We start from the raw sequence: 10658 nt of genomic DNA, 5'->3' as shown, positions 1-10658 counted from the left end.
ATAAACTTAAAATACATTTTATTATACCAACATCTTTATAAAAGCAACAATTTACAGCTGATAAAATTAGCTAAAGTTATTTGGAAAAAACATTTAGGTCATTCTAGATTATTTCTTTAAAACTGTGAAGTAATTTACTTTACTTTACTAACATAAAATATTTATGAAGGATCACAGCTTCATATGCATGCAATTGTTGTAGGGATCTCTTTTTTTACCATACTACGGTGAAACAGATAGCAACCCTTCTTTCTGTTTACCGTATGATTTTGGCTGGTAAGTATGTATTTTTTTAAAAATACATACTTGTTTAAATTATTTCATGGCGATAAATTGTAGAAATCCCGAAACATATTTTTTTTTATTTATCCATTATACACAAGGAATCAAATCTATATTCTAAAACCATTAAATATAAGTCACAATTCTGTATAATAAATCACTAAGTACTCACTTCCATTTTCGTTTTAATTTCCGCCACTCTGCAGCTTTTTATCTGGTATTTAATGGCCGATTGGAAAAAATCCTTTTAAGTAAAAGTCATTTGTTTTTATGCATACTTATTGAAATAAATTTCATCTATATGTATTTTGTAATATAAAACCAAAATGTAAATATTTTTATGTTTCTAGTAAGTTGTACAACTCTAACAGCAATTGAAAAACTGTATGATATAGTTACCAATTGTTTGGGATGCCACGATTCTCTTTGATATTTTAAAATATCAATGGTAAAATAACAACAAAAATATATTATTAAGTAAGTACTACTCTCTCTCTCTCTACTCTGTAAGGAATGTACTAAGTAATTCGACACCTCTCTTAAACTATACCTCATGAGTCACACAAATAAAACTTGTTTATCTAATGATAATAGAAATTAAGTGCTAAATATTAGTCTTAGCAATATTATTTTATCTGCGGCATTATGTAGTGCATTGATAGGCATAAGGATATTTTTCTAATCTATAAAATATTAAATATTTAAAACACTAACTCTTGTATTTAAAGTATTAACTTAAATAGTATCTAAACTAATTATCTGACAATGAAATTAATAACATAAAAAGGTAAAGACACACACAGTGCTGCTCTTTGGTAATTGTCTATCTGTCCTGTAAGAGACTTGGCATGAAGATAGACAAATTAATTTTAATTTTAATGTATTACAAACACCAAGACTGCCATCAAAATTAAAAATTTCCCCTCATGAGAACGTCCACCTAGAAATTGAAAGAAGGTGAAAACTCAAAACAAATTGCTTTAAAGCGTAATAGAAACTCGTTTCCCTTGAAAGTTTCCATCAGATTACGACGCAAATTCAATATTTAAGATTGATTTGGGCAGATGTTTCAAAATCATCCCTACATCTTGCGAAAAGGGCAACACGCCCTATATGAAGTTATACATAGTTAGGTATGGAAATATCGCTGACACTTATCGATGTTTTTCACTAAGTTATAGCACCATTTCTACTTATACAGTAATACTGTAGGTAGAAAGGTCAAGTGTTTTCACTATATTATTAACTTTCGCTAGTTGTATGGTATGAGGGGTTTTAAAAAGACATAATCAATTTCTAAGTGACGACATGTTTGTCTTAAATAGATTAATATTAAATATGTTTCCTTATACATAGTTAGGTATGGGAATATCCTTAACACTTGTCGATGTTTTACACTAAGTTATAACCTCATTTCTACATACAGTCGGTGAGCAGAAAGGTCAAGAGTGTTTGGCATTCAATATTTTATTAACTTAGTAGTAGGTAGTAGTAGACATCCTACTTGTTTTCCATTCCAATAATACTAAAAAAACTATTTAATACTTACTAATACTGAATAGCGTCAAATGAAAACTAAGTAGTAAGTCATAGTCAATTAAGTATGCTGCTTATGAAAATAGTCGCGCCTTTTGTTAACTTTGTAAAGGACACTGCCGTAAAAGCTTTTTTTACGAAGCGAGCCAAAAATTGAAGAAAATGAAAGGAAAAAATAAAACGAATTTCATACTTAAACCCTGGGAAATTTGCATGATATTACAGCTCATCCGCCTGTAGCGAGTTCTGTACGATCGTAAACGACCCGCAACAAGAATTTGAATTTCTTTTTAAATTACTAGAATCACTAATTAGTAGCGGATTGATTGCCTAGTGGCTCAGTGGTTCACAGGTCATGAGTTCGAATCTGCCATCACCAAAAATCTATATGTTAATTCATATTTTTGACTCATTTTTGACCCAATAATACCAATTACCTGAGAGACGATGGAAGGGTCACGTTAGATTCAAATATATAATAATAGTCTCGAGACAATTCACACAGCGCCATCTATATCCAAGTTAAGCTAACTAAAGCTTGTATTTTGGGTACTATAATAAATAAATGTATATTTTTTTACAATCATACGCATGAATACAGGTATTTGTACGGTGCGAGGAATCAAACCCGCCACCATCGGAAGCAAGACGGTTTGCTAAACCGCTAGGGTACCGAGGCCGGATGTTCACATCTCTCTAGATACGAGATACGATATCTAGCGAGATGTGAACATGATAAGTGTTGCAATCACAACAAAGTTGACTATTGAGAATGTCCATCTGAAGTATCAGTCGTAATTGTAACTTATTATTATTTAGGTTGAAGTGTGAGATAACCGTGACGGTTATCACTTACTTTGGTCTATTCCAATTTTATAACAAAAAACTAATTAGGATGAAATTCCGAAAATGTATGTGTATGTAGGTAACATTACATTACGTTACATTTCATACAATTTTAAATGTAAATAATCAACAAAATCCTCGTTTGCACGGCGTTTTAACATACCCAACGATATTCACACATCCCGCTCCATAGATACATGTGTATTCATGAGCACGACTAAGTATGGTATTATGCTGTTGGTTATTAATTATTAAATCTAGAAAAAAATCTGAATAAAAAAAACAGAATCATTACAAAGTATAAAATACAGTCGCTGTCGCTGTCTGTCCCTATGTATGCTTAAATCTTGAAAACTACGCAAGGGATTTTGAAGCGGTTTTTTTTAAATAAATAGAGTGATTCTAGAGGAAGGTTTATATGTATAATAACATATGCACACCCGGGCGAAGCCGGGGCGAGTAACTAGTAGTAAATCATTTAAATAAGGTTTTAATAAGTTTGTTATTTTTTATTTAAATCTTAAACACTATAGGCATTTTACTAAAATTGTGTACAAAACGTACAAAATAAAAAAAAAACACTAAAAAAAGAAGACTCCGAATAACAAACTGCACCCATATAAATGAAGCGTGTAATCACACGACACATACGCACATCATACTATATATACATATGTGTATATACATCTAACACTATGTCCAATTCACCGATCTTTTTGTGACTAAACGGCCTGAGGCATTCAATCTACAGAAAAAGAATCCACAAACAGAATGTTACTCGCTCGAGATCACACTGCACTATTTGAATTTTCTCCAAAGGGAGGGTAGAATCAATTTAAATTTTAACTCACACTTAATACACCCTTGTTTGGTGTCTAAGTGGTGTGTTCCAGTCACCCTCTGTTTGAAACGAATAATAAGTTGGGAAGACAACAGGGTTTGGCGCAAAACAGAGAGAATTTTCTCATTCGGTTCATATTTATTTTTATTTAAAATTAAGTGCTAAATTGCACCATTGAAGAATTCTGTTGTGTAACAATTTAAGACACTGTGTACAATCGAACGAGATTACATGTTTGTTTTAGTTCCCAAGTGTGCCACTAGATGGCGTTGTTTAGTTTTTATACTTTTTTCTACATCACGCTATTTAGATTTTTTTTGGAACATATATAGTCTTTTAATAATTATTAATTATATAATATAACAACCACTGTGGAAAGGTTTCCGTAGTTTAATTTATTTAACTACCCTAATCAAAGTACACCCTTGGGGATCCGTGGATAAGATTATTCATTGTGGTCCTTCGAGTGCCGGATTCGGCAGGCATCCTAGTGGTGGTGCATTTTTTGGCACATGAGAACTACGGACAGTGGATTGCTGTTGCAAACGTAGTTACGAAGCAGAAGCGAAGCAGCAGAGCGGAGCTTCAGACGGCGTGTGGGCGCTGTCAGGACAACAGGACTGGAGAAGAGTAAAGCAGAGCTGAAGGCGAGAAGTGAGGCAACACTGTGTCTCATTGTGTAAGGCGAGCAGTGGCGGCAAGTACATCAATTTGTGTTGTGTTGAAATAGTGGGAAAACAACTGTGAGTACATTTTATAGTTATTTCGTTTTGCCAAGTGATTTTGAGTCTTAAATACTAGAAGATTTTAACTTAGAATTTCAATAAAATTTAGAAGATATTAAACTATTCATAGAAGAGTGAAAATTACAAGCAATATTGAACTTTATATATAGGAAAATAATAACTTAGAAATTTTAAAATTAATTGTATGTAGTTAATAGTAATTTTAGGACTTAGAATAGTTTTACAAATATTGAAGAGACGGGGAATCCATGCCCGATTTTTATTTGAGGTGCAATCTTTTCTAAACACTTAGAATAATTTTAAAATTTTTTATACATAGCAGTTTTAGTCACTACAATAAATATTAATTTTACTTTTAAATTGTAAGGAAATAAATTTTGTGTGTTTACTAAAGATTGAACTTTGTTTAAAATATTCTATTAAAAATTTGTTTTTTTATATGTTTATAATATTATTACTGTGTAAACATGGAATCTTTAGTTATGTTTCAAGAGGATCTTAATTCGCGTATTAAAAAAGCACAAGTTAATTTTAAAAAATGTCCGAAAGAAAGACTAACAAAGGAGTATGTAGAAGGAAGGTTGGAAAGTTTAGATCAGTATTGGTTTGATTTTTTAAATGGTCATAAGGATATAATGCGCACTGTAGAGCCAAAATTATTGAGATCTTCTAGTTATGTAGCGAATGATTATTATGATGAAACTGAACAAATGTATCTGAATTTTAAAGGTGATTTAAAAAGAATTTTGTCAACTTTTAATAGCGCTCAGTCAAATATTAATACGGAACAGTCGCGTGGTTCTACTAGTGGTTCTACGCATGTAAAATTGCCGAAAATAAATATAAAAGGCTTTTCAGGCCAATATTCGGAGTGGAGTGCCTTCCACGATTTATTTAAATCCTTAATTCACCAAAATCAAACTTTGGATGATGTCGAAAAACTACATTATTTGAAGGGCTATTTAACAGGCGAAGCCGAACAAGTTTTAAAGCATATACCTATTATGGGCAGTAATTATGAAAGGTGTTGGTCTTTATTAGAGGAACGATATAATAATAAAAAATACATCTGTCATCATATATTGAAAAGGTTTTTAAGTCAGAGAAATTTAACATGTGAATCCGCTACGGGTATCAAGGAATTGATAGATACAACTAATGATTGTTTGGCGACTTTATGTAATATTGGTGTTGATGTCAAGGGATGGGATATTTTAGTTATACATATTTTAACTTTAAAATTAGATTATGAAACTAGGCGACAATGGGAATTTAATTTTACAAATAATAGTAAGTCGTCTGATGAGTTACCGTCTTACGAACAATTTAAAGAGTTTTTGACTAGTCGCTATCGTGCTATTGAATTTTTAGATAATAAACCTAATGTAATAAATAAGTCTCAGAATAGTAACAAAGGGTTTCAAATTAGTAAGCCTAAATCATTTCATGTCACCAATGCTAAATGTCAGTTTTGTATGGAAGGTCACAAACTCTGTTATTGTAAAAAGTTTGCTAAAGAAAATGTTAATAATCGCCGTCAATTTGTACAAACAAATAATCTTTGTTTTAATTGCTTGGGTAGCAACCACTCTGCCAAAGCATGCTTTATTCCAATAAAATGTCGTGTGTGCAAAAGAAAACACCACTCTCTTTTACACCCCACGGGTAACAGTGATGTTGTTAATAGTGATGAAAGGTCATCGTCCAATGAGTGTGTTGTCCCGTCTACTAGCTCAGGTGTGGAAGTAGATAAACCAACTCAGTCTATAAGTTGTTTCTCGACAGGTCGAATTAGTAATCAGGTTTTACTAGCTACGGCGCTAGTCGAAGCCAAGTCGAGAAATGGTCTGGGTTACACTATACGAGCTTTGATAGATCAAGGATCACAATCTTCATTTGTCACGGAGTCTATAGTTCAATATTTGGGTTTAAAAAAGATCCCGATCAGAGGGCAAATATCTGGATTGGGTGGAGATAAGGATATCATCTCCAAGGCTATGGTGAACATAGAACTGAAGTCTCTAGTTGACACTAATTTTACTATTATTATAAAGGCATATGTTTTGAAATGTATTACCAGTATTCTACCAACAAAAAGAGTGGAATCATTAGAATGGGAGGATCTCAAGAATGTTACTCTTGCGGACCCAAGTTATAATACTCCCAATCGCATAGATTTATTATTGGGAGCGGAGGTATATTGTCGTATATTACAAGATGGAATAAAAAGGAGTCCATCGGAGACATTGGTAGCACAATCTACTAGATTAGGCTGGATATTATCTGGAGTAGTTCAAGTGTCTGCCAACCCGCATCCTGAAATAAAGGTTATGCACTGTAGAATAGAAGAAAATGAAATATTAAAGAAATTCTGGGAATTGGAATCAGATACAGAATTGACAAGGGAAAAATTACTTACCGATGAAGAAAAAACGTGTGAAAAATATTACACTGATACTACTTATCGAGATATTGATGGTAAATATGTTGTTCGTCTTCCATTCAAGGAGAGTCCGTTGGTGAGTAGATCCCTGCAGATATCTGAAAAAAGATTAAAATTATTAATGATAAGATTAAATAAAAATGAAGATTTAAAGAAAAGTTATGAAGAAGTAATAAATGAATACTTATCTCTTGGTCACATGGAGGAGGTACCTGTAAATGAAATTGAGAGTGTTGATGCTATTTACTTACCTCATCATGCTGTAGTAAAAAATGATAAAGATACAACGAAAGTACGGGTGGTCTTCGACGCCTCCTGTAAGGGAACAAATGGACGTTCACTGAACGATTATATGTTAGTAGGACCTGCTTTACAGTCTGAATTAAGACATATTATGATACGGTGGAGAACTTGGCCTATTTGTTTAGCTGCTGATGTAGTCAAAATGTACCGTCAAATTCGTGTTAATAAACAAGATATTAATTTTCAGCGTATATTATGGCAAATTGAAGATCAAATTAAACATTATAGATTACTTCGTGTTACTTTTGGGACAGCATCTGCACCCTATCTGGCAATAAAAACTCTGCAACAAATAGCTGAGGATGAAGAAAATAGATACCCATTAGCTGCTGGAAGGGTAAGGACTGACTTTTACATGGACGATCTATTAACGGGCTGTCAAGATAAAGCTGAAGGTATAAAAATATATAAAGAAATGAATGATTTACTAATAAAAGGAGGATTTGAGTTACAAAAATGGACAACGAATGATAATAAGTTGTTAATAGAAATGAAGGAATCTAGAAAGACAGATGATCTGAAAGAAGAATTAAAAATAAAGACAGATGATATTATTAAAATTGTAGGACTTACCTGGAATCGTAGACACGATGCCTTCCACTATACTGTAAAGCTGCCAGACCTGAAAGAACCAATTACTAAAAGAAAAATTATTTCTGATATATCACGTTTTTATGATCCTCTGGGATGGGTAGCGCCATGCACAATTCTTTTCAAAATTATTATACAGAAACTATGGTTAACAGGAATTGATTGGGATGAAATAGTACCTGAAAAAATACTTCAAGAATGGATTAAATATCGAAATGAACTAACTATTTTAACTGAAATTGAAATACCGAGATGGATAGGTACCAAGGCAAGTGATGTTAAAGTTGAGTTGCATGGGTTTTGTGACGCATCACAATCGGCTTATGGGGCGGTTGTGTATGCTCGCGTAGTTGATTTGGAGGGAAATGTTCGAGTCACATTGATCTCTGCAAAAACAAAAGTGGCGCCGGTCAAACAAGTGTCGGTTCCCAGATTGGAATTGTGTGGAGCAGTATTACTGACTAAACTTTTAATTGAAACTGCAAAGGTATTGAACATCCAAAAGACTTACCTGCATGCGTGGACTGACTCTACAGTAGTGCTCGCATGGATTAATAGTCATCCAAATCGTTGGAAGGTATTTGTTGCAAATCGTGTGTCTGAAATTCTGACCAATTTAGATAGTCATTATTGGTCGCATGTTGGTACTAAATGCAATCCCGCTGACCATGCGTCCAGAGGGTTGTATCCATCAGAACTGAAAAATAATGTAATGTGGTTTGAAGGTCCACGATTCTTGCATGATAAGGAAATACTGTACGTAAAACCAAAAGATATCGAAACAGAACTAGAAACAGCCAAAGTTCATATTACAGTTACAACTTGTTTTATATGGGATAAATATTCTTCGCTTAACAGATTGGTAAGGATAATTGCATACTGCAGACGTTTTCTGAATATCAGAAAAGGACGGAATGATACGTCCCGTAGTAAGTACCTCTCTGCGAAAGAATTGAGTGATGCTCTGGAAACGTGCGTAAGGCAGTGTCAGAGAGAACATTTTCTAGAGGTTTTTAGTAACACTAATAGTACAATGAAGACAAATAGACTGAAGGGTCCACTGAAACCATTGAACCCGTTCATAGACCAAAAGGGCTTGTTGAGAGTAGGTGGAAGATTAGAACATTCCCAATTATCCTATAATCAGAAACACCCTCTATTGATCCCTAAACAGTCTTCGTTAACCACACTTTTGATAGCGGATGCACACATGCAAACTTTACATGGTGGACTGCAATTGACTCTAAGCTATCTTCAGTCAAAATTTTGGATATTGGGCGGGAAACAGCTAGTAAAATCATACTGCCGTAAATGTGTAACATGCATAAAAAACGCAGGTACAACTCAAAGTCAATTGATGGGACAGTTGCCATCAAGTAGAGTTACTCCTACACGTCCATTCAAGCACAGTGGAGTAGATTATGCTGGTCCCATTCAGATCAGAACAACTAAAGGCAGAGGTTTCAGATCCTATAAGGGATATATATGCCTATTCGTTTGTATGGTCACTCGTGCGGTGCATATAGAGGTTGTGAGCGACCTTACATCGGAAGGATTTCTAAGTGCTTATAAACGATTTGTGGCTAGGCGTGGTTCCTGCACAGAACTCTGGAGTGACAATGGCACGAATTTCGTTGGTGCAGCCGTTGAACTTAAAAAACTGTTCCATGCAGAAAATAAAGCTGTAATGGACGAAGTAGCAGAATCACTGGCAATACTTGGTTGCACATGGCGTTTCATTCCTCCGCACGCCCCTAATTTTGGAGGACTTTGGGAAAGAGGTATCCGATCAGTGAAATACCACCTGAAACGAATAATAGGCAATTCAACGTTAACGTACGAAGAAATGGCTACAGTACTCATTCAAATCGAGGCTTGTTTAAACTCAAGGCCTCAATCAGTACTCAACGATGATCCTGATAGCTTAAATGTATTGACGCCAGGACATTTCTTGATAGGAGAACCGTTGAGAACAGCCCCTGATTATGATTTTACGTCATCCAATGTGAGCTCTTTAAGGCGGTGGCAATATACACAGAGGATAGTGCAAGATTTTTGGCATCAGTGGTCTAAAGAATACCTAATTAAATTTTTCCATCGTTATAGATGGGCATCACAAACTCCGCAACCAAATTTAGGGGATGTAGTAGTTATAAAGGAAGAGGGTTTACCTCCATCTCGTTGGCTTTATGGCAGGATAGTTGCTATTCATCCAGGACAAGATAATATAATTAGAGTAGTAACATTAAAAACTAAAAATGGATGTCTTAAAAGGCCCACTTCAAAATTGTGTATTTTACCAATAGCCAAATAATGGCAGGTTTTTGTTTAGTTTATATTATTTTCTTTGAATAAGGTACTCCTTTCAATGTAATATTTTATTTTTGTTAATAATAAGTAGATACAGTATATTTATTTGATTAAAATACATCACGGTGGGCAGGTTGATAATTGTAAAGGACAAGATGCAATTTGTCCTTGGTGGGCAGAATGTACAATCGAACGAGATTACATGTTTGTTTTAGTTCCCAAGTGTGCCACTAGATGGCGTTGTTTAGTTTTTATACTTTTTTCTACATCACGCTATTTAGATTTTTTTTGGAACATATATAGTCTTTTAATAATTATTAATTATATAATATAACAACCACTGTGGAAAGGTTTCCGTAGTTTAATTTATTTAACTACCCTAATCAAAGTACACCCTTGGGGATCCGTGGATAAGATTATTCACACTGCCTTTTTTAGATGGTAGCGGATATGAGTGTTTGTAGTGGTCTAAGTGTTTTATCATATGAATTATTTATATATTTACTACAAAACATACAGTCGTACCTATATATTTATTTATTAAAACTTTAATGCACAAATACAAAAAAAAATAAAGGTGCAAATGGCGGACTTAAAACCATAAGGCATTTTCTCCCAGTCGACCATGAGGTAAACAGAGATTAGTGGGCGGTGCATTATTAAGAAAATAACAGTAAAATAAATACAAGTAAGTAGGAATAAATAAAGTAAATATATGTAGCCAACCACATACATACTTATATATAATGCTTAATATATA

At 33.8% G+C, this 10658-nt stretch overlaps 1 protein-coding gene across 1 annotated transcript; it reads left to right on the top strand.

The window, feature by feature from the left end:
* Positions 1 to 4861: 4861 nt before the first annotated feature.
* LOC131853353 (uncharacterized) lies at positions 4862 to 9902 on the top strand. Its single transcript, XM_059204221.1, has one exon. It carries the CDS (start codon positions 4887 to 4889, stop codon positions 9900 to 9902), a length of 5016 nt encoding a protein of 1671 aa, XP_059060204.1. The 5' UTR covers positions 4862 to 4886.
* The last annotated feature ends 756 nt before the right edge of the window (positions 9903 to 10658 follow it).

Source organism: Achroia grisella, unplaced genomic scaffold (assembly GCF_030625045.1).
Source record: "Achroia grisella isolate CSIRO2021 unplaced genomic scaffold, CSIRO_AGI_Agris_v1 utg900, whole genome shotgun sequence".
Taxonomy (NCBI): Eukaryota; Metazoa; Arthropoda; class Insecta; order Lepidoptera; family Pyralidae; genus Achroia; species Achroia grisella.
The sequence above is the reverse complement of the archived record's forward strand: the minus strand, read 5'-3'. Positions and strand labels throughout refer to the sequence as shown.

Excerpts from the sequence above, each read along its gene's own strand:
- LOC131853353 (XM_059204221.1), top strand. The coding sequence starts at position 4,887 with ATGCGCACTGTAGAGCCAAAATTATTGAGATCTTCTAGTTATGTAGCG.